The sequence below is a fragment of the Lemur catta genome, chromosome 15, assembly GCF_020740605.2.
Source record: "Lemur catta isolate mLemCat1 chromosome 15, mLemCat1.pri, whole genome shotgun sequence".
Taxonomy (NCBI): Eukaryota; Metazoa; Chordata; class Mammalia; order Primates; family Lemuridae; genus Lemur; species Lemur catta.
In genome coordinates, this window is record NC_059142.1 from 54,162,584 (window position 1) to 54,179,783 (window position 17,200).

General features: G+C 63.5%; 1 protein-coding gene across 7 annotated transcripts; it reads right to left on the reverse strand.

Moving 5' to 3' along the window:
* Positions 1-62: 62 nt before the first annotated feature.
* Positions 63-16,748, reverse strand: TMC6 (transmembrane channel like 6). 7 transcript variants are annotated; one of them, XR_006739448.1, is made up of 20 exons: positions 16,570-16,747; positions 14,624-14,762; positions 14,395-14,519; positions 14,130-14,225; positions 13,634-13,795; positions 12,237-12,342; positions 11,989-12,085; positions 11,516-11,776; positions 10,947-11,137; positions 9,969-10,113; positions 8,847-9,002; positions 8,309-8,460; positions 8,045-8,224; positions 6,530-6,625; positions 6,043-6,118; positions 4,547-4,723; positions 4,397-4,475; positions 1,474-1,559; positions 515-1,342; positions 63-225 (listed from the first exon to the last, which is right to left on the reverse strand). XR_006739448.1 is itself a non-coding variant. In XM_045569563.1 (20 exons), exons 2-20 carry the CDS (start codon positions 14,677-14,679, stop codon positions 1,309-1,311), a joined length of 2,409 nt encoding a protein of 802 aa, XP_045425519.1. In that variant the 5' UTR covers positions 14,680-14,762; positions 16,570-16,748; the 3' UTR covers positions 1,214-1,308. The 7 variants fall into 7 exon arrangements, 6 of the variants coding, with proteins under 6 accessions (XP_045425515.1, XP_045425514.1, XP_045425517.1 ...); XM_045569563.1 differs by lacking the exon at positions 63-225 and adding an exon at positions 4,885-5,018 and having other exon boundaries at positions 1,214-1,342; positions 16,570-16,748; XM_045569559.1 differs by having other exon boundaries at positions 63-1,342; positions 16,615-16,747.
* Positions 16,749-17,200: the final 452 nt, after the last annotated feature.

The following is a 17,200-nucleotide window of genomic DNA, read 5'->3' on the forward strand; positions in this document are numbered from 1 at the left end:
CTGCCAGCACCTGCGCACATCTGAGCAGGCCCAAGTCACAGAGTCCCACGGGACAAGCCCACTTTGCAAAACCATTTAATCAGAATAAATAGAGTCAAGGCAGGGCAAGGTCCAGGGGGTGCCCAAGCCCCACTTGCCCCCACTGTCCAAAGGGGAAGCAGAGTCACTTCGCCATCCTGGTGTCCTAGCAAGGTCACTGAGGAGCCAGCCTGGTCTCATGTCAGTCTGTGCCGTGGGACAGAGAGTGACCAGGGCGCCGGGTAAGCCTGCTGAGCCTGTTGCTGTCCCACCAGGTGTCCCCTTCTGCGAGCAGGGCAAGGGAGTCGCAGCCTCCTGGGTCCCACCAGCCCTGCTGCAAGGGGCGTCAGCAAGCGCCCGGCAGACCAGGCTGGGCAGAGCCGGACCTCAGTGTGGCCGGGCCGGCGAGGGACAGGCCGATGCCCAATAGCTTCCAAAGAAGAGCCTAGAGAGCTCCAGGGCAGGCGAAGGCCGGGGAGACACCGCAAGGACCCACCTCTGAGGTACTTGACGTGGGGGGTGCCGGACCTCATGAAATTGCCTCTTTGGGGGTCAGATGTGGTCGGGTTCCAGCAAGTTCACACAGCACAGCCCAGTGGCAGCCGACACGCCATCGCAGGCCCGGGCCCAAGGAGCCTCACAAGCCCCGCAATGGGGGCCCGGGGCACCGGTCCCTCCCCCACAGGGGGCAGCTGAGGCGGGGGGCCCTGCAGTCTCCTGAGGCCCAGAGGGTGAGGCCTCGTGCCCGACCTTGGGGTCCCCAGGCTAGCTCGGGGCCCAGCGTGTGTGTTCCATGAGTGGCCGGCTGCTCTGCGGGTGCTGCCGCCCCGGGGGAGGAGGGTCTGCCGGCCGCAGGGGGCAGGGCTAGCCCAGCAGCTCCCCGGGGGGGCGGCCTCAGCCTGCCCCCCAGGCCGGGGGCCAAGAAGGAGAAAGAAACAGGCCTCTGGGTGCACATGCCTGTGTGTGCACCTGTTCATGCGTCTGTCCACTGCGGCCAGCGGCTGTCACACCACCCACCCTCCTGTCGTCAGGGTCCCTGCAGAGACGGCCTGCCTCAATGGCCCCTCCAGCGACGAGAATGCTTTTGAATTTCACAAGTCTCTGCGTCCCGGCCACCTCCCTTTCCCTAGGTCTAACCACAGGCACCGGACATCGGCCCCAGTGACAGGCGCTGACAGGCCCTGACCCCAAGGGGAGGAGGCCCCGCCAGGATGGCACCAAGCGACTTACAGCGAGTGGCACAGGGTGCTGAGGGCAGGTCTTGCATTTCCGTTTCCTCCCTCACCAGACTTAACTCTCCTCCTTCCCCAAGCGCCCCGCACACCTGAGGAGCAACCGCAGGAAAGGGCCTCAGTGACTGGGCCGCGGTGGCTGCCCCCCTGGGAGGAGGGCAGACGTCCCAGAGACACCGTCCAGCCCAGCCCTGTCCCCTCCCGGCTCAGAGTGGCCCCTCACCTGCTCCTCTCGTCCCTCTCCTTCCTCTCCTTCCTCTCGTAGACGGAATGAAGCTTGTTGATTAAGAAGATTTTGTCCTCCCCCTCCTAGAAAGGCCAGAACACAGGGGAAGAGAACAGAGTTGTCCATCGGTCCATCCAGAGCCCCCTTGTTCCAGGACGCATTTAGGGGTGAACTTATGAGGCATATTTGACATCACAAGAAGCAAGAAGCTAAAAGAGGTGAAAGAGGCACCAAAACAAGGTTAAGGAAAAACCAAGAGCCAGGAGGTGGTCATTTGTGTGGATCTAAACTTCCCAGTGGCCAAGGTGAAGAGGGAAATGTGATCAGCTGCACAGTGAGGGCCCAGAGCCAGCCTGACTCGATTTCAACCTGGCCACCTACTAACTCTGCCTTGGACAAATTACCTGTACTCTGACCTCAGTGTCACCATCTGTAAAAGGGGGATAATAATGCAAGTCAAGGGGCTTATACTTCCTATTGCTGTTGTATCAAATTACCACAAATTTTATACCTTAAAACAACACAAATTTATCATCTTCCAGCTCTGGAGGTGAGAAGCCCAAAATGAGTCCCACTGTGCTATAATCACAGCATCGGCAGGGCTGGTTTGGGTCTAGGGGACAAGCCCTTTGCCAGCTTCTAGAGGCCACCCCTTCAGTGGCTCTCAGCCCTTCCTCCACTTCGAAGCCTGCAACGGCCAGTCGAGTCTCTTACGTGGCATCATCTGACCCGACCTTCCTGCCTCCCTTTCTCACCTATAAGAACCCGGAGATCACACTGGGCCACCCAGATAATCTAGGACAATCTCCCCTCTAAGGTCGGCTGACGAGCAGCTGTAATTCCACCTGCAACCTTCACTCCCCTGACCACGTAACATGGCCCATTCCCAGCTTCCTGTCTTAGGACATGCACAGCTTTGAGGCCAGTACTGGGCTGACCCAGGGCTCTGTGGGCAATGAAAAATGAAAAGCTTATGAAGCATTTAGCAGGGGACCTGGCACACATAAACACCAAATGGACGGCAGCCACCGTCACTACTCGAATCGGCCAGCAGAGTGGTCCCGGCATCTGGGAACCCGGCTCGACCCGGGAGCACCGCTTAGAACACCCACACGGGGGGCCCACGGGCCCTAAGCAACGCCCCCGAGCTATTTCTGTTGAGCTGTTGGCGAGTGGGAGGGTGCGCCCTTGGCCTCAGCTGCCCTGCCCAGGCCCTGGGGAAGCTCAGACCACCGGCCCCAAAGACTCGGACTGCGGCCGGGGCTGGCCCTGGGCGGACACCGCAGCCAGCGCCCACCTGGGGAACGGTCCTTCCGATCCCACAGAAATGGCGAGTGGAGACAGGATTCTACGCGCCCCCTACCCCGGCCCCACCGAGTACCCCTAGGCTCTGAAGCGCCACACAGTAGGGCAGGAGTCATTGAGCCAAAAATCTGCTTCTGATAGCCATGGCCAGGCGATCACCTCCGCTGAGACACCAGCTCCAAGCTCCGCGTCCTGGGAGCCCACCGAGATTCAGGGACTGGGCAACGGGAAGGGCAGAAGACGGGGCAGCCCTTGCTCCTGGCACCCGCCAGCCTGCGCAGGGCCACGTGTCTGCTGAGGCCGCGCCTGCTGTGACTGCCCAGTCCTCGCCTTGGCAGACACCCAGCGCGGACCCCACAAGCGCCCCTGCCCTGGTGTGGAACACGCCTGGGGACACAGGCACCCAGCGGCCCCAAAGTGGAAAAGTGCAAGAGGAAAGGACAAAATGGCAATGGGGAGAGTGACGTCAGGGCGCTGGGGGAGCTCAGAGAAGAGCGGCCTGCCCACACCGAGCACGGCCGGCCATGCCCAGGGAGGCGAGAGGCCAGCCTGGAAGACCCAGTCGGGAAAACTCGAGCCGCCTGGGGGACACACAGGTGCTCCTCAGAGCAGAGAACGGGGCTGCCCCAGAGAGGAGGGGGTGCAGCTGTGCACTGTCTTCCTCCTGCAGCTCAATCCCATGACAAACCATGGGGTCCCATAAAACCTGTCATTTTGGTTTTTTAGTAAAAATGTTTTGCCAGGCATGGTAGTGCATACCTGTAGTCCCAGCTACTCGGGCGGGAGGCTGAGACAGCAGGATCGTGAGTTTGAGCCCAGCATGGGCAATATAGCAAGACCCCATCTCAAAAAAAAAAAAAAAAAAAAAATATTAAAAAATAAAATGAGGGGCCGGGCGCAGTGGCTCACGCCTGTAATCCTAGCACTCTGGGAGGCCAAGACGGGCGGATCACTTGAGCTCAGGAATTTGAGATTAGCCTGAGCAAGAGCAAGAACCTATCTCTATTAAAAAAAATAGAAAGAAATTAGCTGGACAACTAAAAATACATGGAAAAAATTAGCCAGGTGTGGTGGTGCATGCCTGTAGTCCCAGCTACACGGGAGGCTGAGGCAGGAGGACCGCTTGAGCCCAGGAGTCTGAGGTTGCTGTGAGCGAGGCTGACGCCACAGCACTCCAGCCTGGGCAACAGAGTGAGACTCTGTCTCAAAAAAAAAAAAAAAGTTTTAAGGCCTGACCTTGTCACCCTCACCTCCCGTTTGTAAAATGAGAGCAGTGAACAGGGTCCACGTGCCAGCGTGGGTCCCCAGGAAGCCAAAAGCCATTCCTAGCATCTCAGAAGTGCTCACGGACACTCCCTGCACCCTGCACCCGTGGGGCCACTGCCTGGGGCTGGAATCCCGTCCCCGGGTCGAAGATCAGGAGCCGGGCTGGGGCCGCCTCACGCCTGCCCTTCACTAGATGCAAAGCACACTACGGATCGTGCCACTCCTTTGGCAAACAACCCTCTCAACAGCCGAGGCCACAGAGAGGCTGTGGGGGCTGGGGACGGGCCAGCAGATGAGCAGAGGAGGCGTCACCCAGGTGTGTCCCCAGAGCGGGCAGGTGGGCACTCACGTGGCTGATCTGTTCCTTGAGCAGGCAGATGACCTTGCGCTGGCCCCTCACCACCTGGATGTTGAAGTAGATCACAGCCCTGCGGGAGACGGGCTGTCAGGCAAGGCAGGAGCAGCGGGGACCCCCAGGATCCCCCGGGCCTGGACTCACAGCAGCAGGGCCGACAGCAGGAAGATGAAGAAGGTGTTTTCCACCAGGTGCCGGTGCACCCAGGGCAGCCAGGAGAGCCGGGGCCCCGCGGCCTCCAGGTGGTGCACCCAGGCCGTGCCCGCCCCGTACATGGTGTCCAGGCTCCGGAAGGGGCCGCACATGCTCGAGGGCTTCACCCTGGGGACGAGGGTGAGCGGACCCCTCAGCCGGGGCGACGGCCCCCAGCTCCTCCCAGCCCCTCCGCTCCACCCCCAATCCCAGCCCCACACCCCGGCACCCGCACCCGGCCTGGATGACAAGCACCGGGCTCCCCGACCGGCCGCGGGGCCCGGACTCACTGCCACACGGCGCAGCAGAGGAAGACGGCGGCGCCCAGGAAGGACGGGAAGCACAGCAGCGAGAGGAAGACGGTGCTCATGTGCGAGGCCAGCCAGGGCCTGCGCGGCGCCTGGCAGTTGGCCAGGAGGCTCGTCTGGGGGACAAACGCTGCGCTTTGCCACTGCCCAGCACCCCCTACACCTCCAGGCCTGGCAGGGCCCATGCTGAGACCCCCTCACCCCACGGTGCCTGGGGGTTCACAGGGCAGACCGAGGCACTCGGCTGTGGCCCGCCTGGGCCGCTGGCGCGGGAAGGGGCCACCCTGACAGCTGCACTGAGTCGGGCCGTGCCCGGCTCCGCACCCAGTCTTTGCTCAGTGTGCTCCCTCGGTCCCCACTAGAGCAGTCCCCATGGTACAGCAGGGACACACAGGACCACAAGGGAGAGGAGCTGCCCAGAGCCAGGCCAGAACCAAGGTCCCTGGTCTCAGCCACTGAGCACACCCCGGCTGAGGACAGAGGGCCAAGGTCACTTCCCAGGGGCCAGGAAGGCCTGAGGCTCACGTCTGGCAGCGCCCCGGCCCTAAGCCCCAGCCCCGCGCACAGGCACCTGGTCGTGGCCTGTGAACCGAGTGGCTGCTGCCCGGCCTGCCAGAGGCAGGGGAGGGCTCAGCGTTTCCCGCAGGCCGAGGGACAGACCCGAGGGCAGCCCCAGGATGCCAGCTGCAGGTCACTCGGGAGGCAGAGGGCTCCAAAGTCCCAGGTCTGCCCAGCCAAGTCTTGCCCAGTGGCTGGGGCCGCCCCGCCAGGCCCAGCCACCCGCCCAGCCCATGGCGGCGTTACCTTCTTTTTTTTTTTTTGAGACAGTCTCACTCTGTTGCCCGGGTTAGAGTGCCGTGGCGTCAGCCTCGCTCACAGCAACCTCAGACTCCTGGGCTCAAGCGATCCTCCTGCCTCACCCTCCCGAGTAGCTGGGACTACAGGCATGCACCACCATGCCCGGCTAATTTTTTTATATATATATTTTCAGTTGTCCATATAATTTCTTTCTATTTTTCTATTTTTAGTAGAGACGGGGTCTCGCTCTTGCTCAGGCTGGTCTCGAACTCCTGAGCTCAAGTGATCTGCCCGCCTCGGCCTCCCAGAGTGCTGGGGTTACAGGTGTGAGCACGGCGTTACCTTCTTGACTTGGAAGAGGAGCAGCAGCTTCACAATCTGCACGGCGGGCAGGAGGGGCGAGAAGAGGACCCCCAGCCTGGGGAGGGAGGGGCTGCGCTCCAGAGGCTGAGACACGACCCTGCGTGGCTCCCCAGGGCAGGGTTGGGACAGGCTGCCTCTGTGCCCTCCCCTCCCTGAGACCACGGGGAGGGCAAGTGGGAGTGGCGGGGAGGGAGGGGCTGCGCTCCAGAGGCTGAGACACGACCCTGCGTGGCTCCCCAGGGCAGGGTTGGGACAGGCTGCCTCTGTGCCCTCCCCTCCCTGAGACCACGGGGAGGGCAAGTGGGAGTGGCCGCAGACGGGGCCTGCCACGCCACTGCAGAGTCCCAGGCTGTCCTTGCTGTGGCCCCAGGAGGCAGGTGCAGGGTCCCCAGGGGCAAAGGGGCACCAACCAAGGGGCTCAGCCCTCCCTCAGGGGCCAGACAGGAGGGAAGTGGGGGAGTCTCACCAGGTCAGAGTCTGCCCATAAATCAGCTCCAGAACATTCCGGGCAATGTCAAACTCAGGCTTCCGCCTCGTCTTTGTCTTCTTCTCAGAGATAACCCTGGGCAGAGGGAGAGCCCTGAGGGTCAGACCGGAGGGCCTTGCCTGGGGAGACCAGCCCTGCTCCCCACCCCTGCAAGGTGCCCCGGGGCCTGAGGACACCCACACACTGAGGTGACATCCTGACCCTTCCCTTTGGGCACCCAGCAAATATCTCTTCACACCCTGGTCCCCACCAGAGGGGCTCCCTGCAGCAGCTGCTGCCTCTGGGGTGTGTTTCTCGGTGGGTACAGACACGCCAGCTCCAAACACACAGAACCAGCATCAAACATTTCACTGAATTTTTAGGCCGGGCATGGTGGCTCACGCCTGTGATCCCAGCACTCTGGGAGGCCGAGGCGGGAGGATCGCTCGAGCTCAGAAGTTCGAGACCAGCCTGAGCAAGAGCGAGACCCCATCTGTACTAAAAATAGAAATTAGCTGGACAACTAAAAATGTATATAGAAAAAATTAGCCGGGCATGGTGGCACATGTCTGTAGTCTCAGCTACTCGGGAAGCTGATGCAGGAGGATCCCTTGAGCCCAGGAGTTGGAGGCTGCAGTGAGCTATGATGATGCCACTGCACTCTACCTGGGGGTGACAGAGACTCTGTCTCAAAAAAAAAAAAAAAACCCAAACAGTTCACTGAATTCTTAAATCTTGTTTTTTTATTATTATTAAATTCACATATTCTTTTTAAATTTACTTTTCTATTGAATTTTTTAGTTTTCTTTGATTCTTACCAACAAGAATGAGCTTGGATAAATTTTTTTTTTTTTTGGCAGAGTCTTGCTCTGTTGCCCGGCTAGAGTGAGTCCCGTGGCGTCAGCCTAGCTCACAGCAACCTCCAACTCCTGGGCTCAAGCAATCCTCCTGCCTCAGCCACCCGAGTAGCTGGGACTACAGGCATGTCCCACCATGCCCGGCTAATTTTTTCTATGTATATTTTAGTTGGCCAGCTAATTTGTTTCTATTTTTAGTAGAGACGGGGTCTCGCTCTTGCTCAGGCTGGTCTCGAACTCCTGACCTCGAGCGATCCACCTGCCTCGGCCTCCCAGAGTGCTAGGATTACAGGCGTGAGCCACCGCGCCCGGCAGGATTCATCTATTCTTGAAGAAAACACAAAAAGAAGGAAAAGAAAACACCTGAAGTGCTGGAACCCACTCGGGCTACCAGAACATTCTGAACATGCCCCTTCCTTTGTCTGCAAGACCGAGAGTCCCACGTGCACATCGCTTCCGCCCCGTTTTCCTTTGCAATCTAAAAGCGCGTGAGGTCCTGACTCGCCGGCGTTCTCGGTCCAGCGACCTTCTACCCGAGAGCCCTCGCGGGCGCGGGCGCGGGCCCCGATGCGGGAGGTCAGGCCTGAGAACCTCGCGCGCCGCCCCGGCCCGGGTTGGGGAGCCCTGGCTGCCCAGGGCGGCCCGGCCCAGCACTCACCGCCACACCAGCTCCCCGAAGAGCGTGTCCAGCAGAATGAAGAGGAAGTCCAGCACCACGAAGCGGTACAGCTCCTGGCCCACGAAGTCCTCCCAGCACTGGTCCTGCAGGGCACCCACCCTGCGGCCCAGCCAGTGGTAGCAAAGCACCCCCAGGGTGACCATCTTGAGGACGAGGTTCCTGCAGAGGGCAGGCCACGGAGGCTGAGGAGGGTCCCCGGGGGACAGGAGCTGCAATCCAGGGCCCGCCCGCCCGGCCACACACCTGCAGACGGCCACGTACACCTCCAGCACCGGGGAGTCGTGCGGCTCCAGGGCAGCCAGGCAGCGGTACAGGTAGGGGACCCCCAGGTTGAGGAGGCAGACCACCAGGGGCAGCGCCAGCAGTGCCACCTCCTGGCCAGCAGCCACCGGGTCCTGCCAGGGCAGCAGAGGAGGGGAGGGTCACCACAGATGTCCCTCCATGGAGCAGGGGGCTGCTGGGAGAGGGGGCGGAGGAGGGGCAGACCTGGCAGGCAGCACCTCCCTCCCTTTCCTAGGCCACCCCTCACCTCCCACTCACACCGCACGCAAGTGTGGGGGGCACAGTTGGTGGAAAAGGAAAGAGAAACCAAAGACAGAAAAATGGGGGAGGGCGGGAGACAGGACAAGCGGTGAGTCAAAGGGGGGGACCGGGAGGCGGCCCCAGCATGGTGGGTGGGCACGTGGGACCCCTGTGGCCAGGGTGGAGTGGGAGGGGGGACAGACACCCCTGGGGACAGGTGCCCAGAGTCGCAAAGGCCGGGCCCCCCTGCTCCGGGCACCTGCAGCATGAGCTCTGAGAAGGCGTGGACGGCCGCGGCGCAGCCCAGCACGGTCCCCAGACACAGCAGCCACACGAGCCCCAGCACGGCCACCTGCTGCAGCCTCCCAAACACGCTCCGGGTACTCTGCCGCAGCTGCCACTCGGCCAGAAGCTCCTGTAGGGGACAGTGTGTTCCTGTCACCTGCTCCGGGGCACATGCAGACACACCAGCAGGCTTGAGGGGTACGAGGGTCAAGGATCAGCTGCCCAACAGCCCCGCCTGCCCCTCCCGCCTGCTCTGGGCCCTCCCTGCAGGCACGGGAGGACACAGGACCCCGCCTGCCTCCCCAGCCCTACCTAGGAAGCCTCCGGAGCTGCCCTGCCGGATGTCCTTTCCCTGTTCCCTGTGGATGTGGGGGCCCCTAGTGACCAGGAGACCCCTAGGCATGGAGGGCACCTGCCCCCAGTGCGAGCTCCCCAAGGACAGCAGAACGGGCCATGAGTCGGGCCATACTTCTGAGTCTGCACAACAGGAAACTCCAGGAAGGCAGAGAACCTTCCACAAGGCCCAGCTCTGCTGCCTCCTGGCCCCATGCATGACCTCTGACAAGGGACGTAACCTCTGTGCCTCAGTTTCCTCACTGCAGCACAGGGAAGATAACAGTCCTTAGCCACTGGGCTCCTGTGGCCTTTAACTGAGCTAACCACAGCCAGGAACATGTGCCGGCTTGGAGCCTGGGGCCTCAGGGCAGGACCTGCTGGCTGCCAGCAGAGGCCATGCAAGCAGGCCGAGCACCCCAGCTGGGGCTTCGACCCCAGGGTCCCCAGCGCAAGCACATATGCCCGCTGAAACCCGCCAGGTGCAGTTTTCCGTGACGCTAGCTCCTGGGTGTTCATGGGGCTGTGGGTGCTGACACCCGCCAGCAGACAACAGGGGCAGCCCCTAACTGAGGGGCCTGTACAGGAAGAAAAATCAGGGCCCACCTTGACCCTGTTAGCAGAAGACCCCCCAGTGCCCCGAGGTCAGCTCACACACAGACAGCCCTCCCTCCAGACCAGTGTGGCCGTTTGGTCTGGGGGCTACCGCTGTGGGGTTCCAGGGCCGGGGCTGGGGACAGATGGCACAGCCCCAGGTGCTCACCTTTAGCCGGGTGCGGATGTTGTCATGCTGGAGGCGCGAGGCCCGCCTCTGAGTCACCTTGTAGTCCCAGGAGCAGAAGACGGTGATGGCGTGGACGCCAGAGGTGCTGCCCACGCGGTAGCTCTCCCCGAAAGCGTGGGCCATGCTGGGGAGCAGAGACAGGCGGGCGCTGGACGAGGGGCAGGGAGGCCGGAGGGAGAAGGCAGACGGGACGTCCTGCGGCTGAAACCCCCACCCACTCAGGAGCCCCCCAAGAGCAGGACGCACCACACCGCTGGTCCAGCCTCCTGGCGTGGACCACCAGCCACCCTAGACCAGCCCTGTGCATCATAGTGCCCACCAGCCACACGTGTCTAGGACAGGGGGCAGGACTGCCCCCACCCAGACAACGTACAGAAGACTGGGCTCACCTCAGGGCCTTTGCCTCCCCCATCACAACGACCAAAATGCCCTCCCCTGCTTCTTTCCTGCCCATTCTTACTTAACCTCCCAATATAGGGACAAGTGCCACCTCCCCTGGGATGCCAGCCTGACTCCCTGCCCAGTGTTCCCCTAACACTTGGGCAAACACCTCTAGGGCTCCTGGATTGTCCCAGCCCGTTTATTGGTCTATCTTCTTCCAGGAACAGTAAGCTCCTCTAGGGCAGGCACCATGCTCAATTTACCTTCCTGTCCTGAGCTGAGCACAGGGAACGTGTGTGGGATGGGAGGGTGGGTGGATGAACGGATGGATGGATGAGTGGGTGAGTGGGTGGATGGACGGATAGGATAGGTGGATAGATGGATGGATGGATAGGTAGATAGATGGATGGATGAGTGGGTGAGTGGGTGGATGGATGGGTGTGTGGGTAGGCAGGTGGGTGCATAGATGGATAAAAGGAAGAAAGGAAATGAAAGAAGGATCAACGGATGGGTCAAAGGATGCATGGATGGATCAACAGTGCCCAGAGCCAGCTTCATAAGGTCAAGGACCATTACCTGTACACCAGGGTGATGCAGGTGACGAAGAAGGCCACCCCCACAGTGAAGAGGTAGGCCAGGGGCATATTGTAGGGCAGGCCACCTGCCCTGGGTCTGCACTGGCCACCCTCCAGGGGGTGGCCACATGGCTGGTTCAGCGTGGCATTGCTGTAGTAGCCGTAGTACATGACGGTGTGGGTGAAGCAGCCCTGTGGGGGACGCCAGGCTGAGTTAGGTACTCTCCCTTCTCCCCACCCCTGACCCACCTTCAGGCCCCGAGAGGCAGAGGGAGGCCAGCGATGGGGAAGGGCCTGGGTAGGGTCAGCAAGGAGACGGATGGGCCAAAGGCCTCCACAATCCTGGGCCTCCCCAGCCCCACGGGAACCAGGACACAGTGGACACCAAGGAGCAGCTGAGAAGGGAGGTGGGGAGCTGGCTGTGGCCACCCAGAGTCACAACATGGGGTGGGGACAGGAACAGGGTCTGCAGGAAAGCTGGGACAAGACAGGGAGACAGTGCCAAGGCGGCAGCTGAAGACAGGCACCCCTGCCTGGCCCAGATGTCCTGGCTCATGCGGGCTCCCTCACCGCGCCCGTGAGGAGCTCCAGGCCCGTGCAGGCAGGGCGGGGGCCGGGGCCGGGGTCCGGCGGGAAGGCAGCCTGCACGCCCACCACAAAGGCCAGCAGCGGCAGCAGCAGGAGGGCGTTGAAGGCCACCAGGGTCTTGAGGAAGAGGAAGTAGGAGAGCACACTGGATCCGAACTGGCCCCCGATGCGCTTCAGGGCATAGCGCCACGGCGTCAGCGCGTGCAAGCCTGAGAGCAGCACCAGCCCCAGGCGGTGCGAGGCCTGTGGGGACAGCAGCAGGGAGGCCTTGAGGGCCAGGCCGGAGGGGGAGCCCCGCCTGCCCCACGCCCAGGCCCCGGGCATCCAACAGAGGACAGGACCCAGGACGGGCCATTCACAGGCCCAGAACAAGGCAGGGGCTGGGAGACCCCGGGAGCAGGACAGCGGCAAGAGAAAGGGTGGCTGCCCCGCCAGGCCCGCACAGGAGGCCCTACCAGGATGCAGGCGTATCTGAGCCGGCTGCAGCAGGAGAAGAGCCCACCACGGCCAGGCTGGCCCCTCCGCCTCCCACGGGGGGTCTGGCTCTTCTCTCTGGGGACAGAGGCAGCCATGGGTGCCTGGACTGAGGAGGGGCCTGACCGCCTCCGGGGACCACCCACCCAGGCTCAGGACCCAATGCCTGACCACCCAGCCCCGCTAAGGACGTGGGTCCCAGGGCCGCACGTGCAGGGTGGCCACTCACCGAAGGCCGCGTTTCTCCGCCAGGCTCAAGGGCATCCCCCGGAGCATGTGGTCGCGCTGGGCGGCCGACAGGCCCTGAAGCTCCTTCACCAGGAGGTTTTGCTTCTCTGCGGAGACGAACGAGGAGACCCTGCCCATCCCGCAGCAGCCTCCCTCCTGCCGCGGCTGGGACCCTGGACAAGCCTGCCTGCCCCGCAGCACCCTCCCAACATGGGCCTCTGGCCACCCTCCCACCAGGCCCGGCCGGAGCCCGAGTGGCTCCCCTCTGCCCATACGGTTGAAGCCAGAACCCGGCCAGCAGTCGGGGTGTCCCAGGCCTGTCACGAAGCTGCTCCTGACTCCCCGCTAGCCTGGCCACCCTCACTCTCCCACCTCCACCCCCTGGAGCCCAGCAACCCCCCCCAAGTCCCCAGCATCTGCCCCCCAATGTTCGCCCTCAAGGGGTGAGTGGAGGAGGGCGAGCAGCCGGGTGCTCCCTGTCCCCACCCCCACCCCCTTTCTCTGGGGAGGCCCAGCCAGGGCCCCCTGGGACCTCAACATTAAGTTCCAGGACCCAGAGGAGTTCTTCTCTCCCCTAACGGGTCATCACCACAACGTGGGCCTGGAAGGGTGGCTACAGGCCTCCTCGCACCTTCACGACCAGCCAGAAGGTGGGTGCTACTTTAACCCCAATTTTACAGATAGGAAATGACACCTGGCCCGGGTTGCAGAGTAAACGGTGAAACGTTCGCCCTGACCCCGAGCCCACAGCACCCTGCCCTGCTCCATCACCCGCCAGCTGGGGGCAGGGTCCCCGGAAAGTGCCCGAGGCCTGGGGAGGCAGAGCCCAAAGGGACCAGGCAGAAGGGACGTGTCAGGGGCCTCCCCAAGCTCCTCAGCTGCTTGAGGACCAGCCTGCGAGAATGGTCCCTGCTCCCCAGTCCCTCCACACTGGCCTCTGCACCTTTGCACACGCCCTTTCTGCTCTAGCACCACCTCTTCCAGGAAGCCTCCCTGGGTCCCTCTAGGCTGGGCTGGTTTCTGCACAGAGCTTTTCTCTTCTCTGAGCTTTACCCATCCACTTATCCATTTCTTTGGTCCAAGTCTGTCTCACGGGGTAGACAGTGAGCCACCTGGGAGTGGAAGGCCAGTTTTCCACTGTCACATCCCCAAAGCCTGGTCCTGCGGCCGCAACCCTCCACGGGCTCGAAGGACATTTGTGGAGTGCACTGAATGCCTGCCTGCCGTGGGGCAAGCCCTCTGCGCCTGAAAGGCCCCTACTTCCCTGCCCCGGAAGGTCCCGGCAGAGGGAGGCCTTCAGGCAGCCTGCTAACAGGGGCGGCGTTCCTGGCTCTGCCACCCCCGGGCGCTCCCTGCGGCAGGCTGGCGTCTGAGTCTGGGCCGGGCAGGCTCACTCACCCTCCACCTCCTGGGCCGCAGGGTCCAGCTCTAGGTCGTAGAGGCGGATGCTGGGCCGGGCTGAGCGTGTCACCACGTCCCCAAGCAGGGGCCGGCTGCTCCTGCGCCGCAGCCTCACGGTGCGGTTGTAGTACTGGGAGATGATGGCGCCACGGCTGCGGCCTATGGAAGCAGCTGGGCAGGGCTGGGCCAGCCAGGCTGGACCTCCCTCGCCCACCGGGATGGCCCTTGCTCCAGGCCTCACCATCCCTCACCCCTTCCCAGCACCCAGGAAAATCCCTGCATCAGAGACCTTGGGCGCCGCTGGGCTCCCAAGAACCTATTTTTATCCCCGGGATGACTTGAGTCATTTTTAGAACCCAGCAAGGGCTGCATGGGGCTGTGCAGGGCCTCCAGGCAGCAGACGGGGTGGGCCGGGAGCCCACAGGGCTGAAACCCTGGCCCAGCCCACGGGCTAGGGTCAATGCCGGGGCCAAGGGCAGAGGGTCCCACTCACCAATCGTGCGACTGGGCATGCTGGCCAAAATGCGCAGTGTGGCCGTGCTGTGGACGGGGGCACCTTCGGGCCCCAGGAGGGTCTCGTGGCCACTGCCTACCAAGGAAGAGAGGTTTGGCCAGAGGTCCTGGAGGTGCCCTTGGCTGGTAGTCTCTGCCACCCTACCCCCACCCCAGGCCTGCAGACTGCTGGAAGGGCTGTCCGGAGAGGCTGGGAAGCCCAAGCGCCTGTCCCCACCATCCTGGCATCCAGGCCCCGGGCTTACCTGGAGCCCCCGGCTCCCTCTGCTGCAGCTCCAGCCCCTCCTCAGCCACCCACCGGCTCTGCTCTTGGATGAGCTGGTGGAAGGAATCGTGCACTTCGCTCTCATCGTAGGGGCTGGGCTCCTGGCTGCAGGGGGCAGGGATGTCAGGCTCCAGCCACCCGTCTCCTTCCACCAGGCCATGGTGTGACCCAGCCCACCAGTCCTCAGACCCCAGACCCAGAGTGCTTACCCCTGGTCCCCTGGGGTCTCCGGGACATCGAGGACAAAGGCCAGCGGTTGGGCCATGTCTGCAGCCCACACCCAGACAGCCTGCAGACCTAGGGCACCTCAGAGCCTGGGCACCGACTCCGGAGCCTCCCGCTACACATCTGACGAGACAGGGAGTGTTGAGCTGGTTGGCCTTCAATGCCTCGCACATGTCCAAACCGCCCACTCCCCTGGGGACTGTGGGAGGTGCCACTCACAGCCCAGCTGCTGAACCCCGATCCTGCCCCAACCACAGCTGGATACGTGGTCAGGTGAGTGGCCCCAAATAAGCCTGAGGCCAGAACAGACTGAGGGGACAGCCCCTTCCACTGCCCAGGCTGGAGGGGGAAGGAGGGAGGAAGGAAGCGGGTTGCAGTTCCCCATCTGCTTCCTGGATGTCGCCAGTCCTTGGGACATGGAGAAGGGGCAGGGTGCCTGTGGACACAGCCCCTCCCAGCCCTGCATTCTCAGGGTTCTGGCCCAGAGACACCTCCCCCTTGAAGAGAAAGGTCAGCTCAGCTCAGAGGCCTTCCCTGTGCCCGCCCTGTGACCTAAAACACTTCCTCCAGCAGGAAGCCGGGGCTGGGCCCTCGCTCCCCAGCCCAGGAGGAAGCAGCAAACAGGAGGGCCTCCCAGCTAGGTCACACACAAACCCATGGGGTCACTCCAGGTCACCCCAGGGGCTCCAAGGTCCTCCTGTTCTCAGGAGACTGACGCCCCCACATTCCATCACCCCTGGGCAGCCAGCTGGAGGGAGGGGGCAGGGCCTTAAACAGGCCCCTTTGTCCCAGCTCTGCTGTCACCGTCACAGGCAGTCACTGACACAATTGGAACCAGAGCGGCCTTGTCTGGGGCTGCAGCCTCAACCCCGTGGGAGTGGGGTGGGAACAACGAGCTGCCTGCTGCAGAGCTCTGCACACCGCACCCCAGCGGAACTCGGAACTCAGGAAAGTTGGCTGAGCTCAAGGGCGTGGACAAGACCAGTGGGGCCCAGGCAGAGCCAGAGCCGCAGGACAGGGTGCCAGGCAGTGTCTGGATGCACGGTCCCAACTACCCCCCACGACCCAACCCCTCCCCCCTCCCGCGGGAGCTCAGCCCGGGAGATCCAGCCTGGGCCCCCGCTCAGCCTCAGCGGGGAAAGTTGCGGAGGTGGGGCGGAGGGTGCCCCATCCAGGCCCTGGAGCCGGCTCCTTCCTCCGGGGCGACCTCCCGAGCTCAGGCCCACAGGCTCCCGACGCACCTCTCCACCACCTCTGCTGCGCGAGGGGCGCAAGGAGGCTGCGTGGCTGGGACCCCGGCTGCCAGCCCTGGCGATGAGGGCTCGCCTGGGCAGCGGGGACTTCAGCCCCGCAGAGACCCAGCGCCCTGGCACCCTGCCCCCAGGCCGGGGCAGGTCTGGTGGAGTTTCCGGGGCGCACCATTCCTGAGCCAGGTGGGGAGGGGCAGGGTGCGGCCGTTTCCTGGAACCCCCCACCCCAGGCAGCAGCAAGCCCTCCGGGAGCAGCCGCTGCCCAGAAAGAGTCGCAACCTGGCCTGGGAGCCCAGGGGCCGCGGCACCGCCGGATCCCCTCGACCCCCCCTGGCCACTCGCCCAGGTCCCCGCCCCTCGCGGCCAGTGGTGCCGGCCCGCGCGACCCGGCCGGGGTCACACCAGCGCCCTCCCTGGTGCGCGGGGCTCGGCCGGGTGGCCTGGGGCTGCCATGCCCGCGCCCCCGCTCCCGCCGCCCCTCCCGCGCCCAGCCGGGGTCCAAGCCAGAGAGCCAAACCCCGGGGACACCCAGGAGAGTTCGGTGGCCGAAAGGAATTCGGAGGGGGTGGAGCTGCCGCCGCAGGGGGAGAACCAGCCAGTGCTGGCAGGATCTGCGCGTCGCCCCCACCCTCGCGGCTGCGGCCCGGCCGGGACCCCGCAGCCGGAACACGGCCGCTCACCTGGGAGGCGCCGGGGAGGAGGGGCCCGAGCCCTTGGTGGCTCACCTGTGCCCCGCAAGGGCCGCCGGGAGCCGCGCCTGGGCTGCACCACCCGAGGGAGGGGCCTAAGGGTCAGCGGGAGGGTTGACAAAGGGTCCCTGGGGGCCACTGGGACAGACCGCATGGCCCGGCCCACTCGGCGGGCCTCGGCCGTCACGTGACCCGGCTCCCGCCCGCGGGCCCGCGCCCTGCTCTGCGCGCCCGGCGGCGACAAGCCCTTCCCGCCAACTTCCGACCCCTCCTGGCACTCCACCCGCGGTGTCAGCAGGGTGAGGGCGGCAGAGTGTCCGGTTCTATTCAATCTCTGGCTGAAGTCCCCAATTCTTGTGAGGCTCAGTTTCCCCAAGTTTCGCAAGGAAACACTAATTCCAGACCCATCAGCTTCCCATGGTTAGAGATTGTCCAAATAAGAGGCCGCGGGGCCCCACTAACACAGAGCCTTTGGACAGGAGATTGGGTAACCCCCTTCTTCCCCTTCCCCCCTTCTTCAGCAAGCCTCCCACCCCGACCATGGCGGTGTCTCCCCTGCCCCATCTGGGCTGGGCGTGGTTTCTGCTGCCTATCCAGCAAGAGCGCTGGCACACTCCCTGAG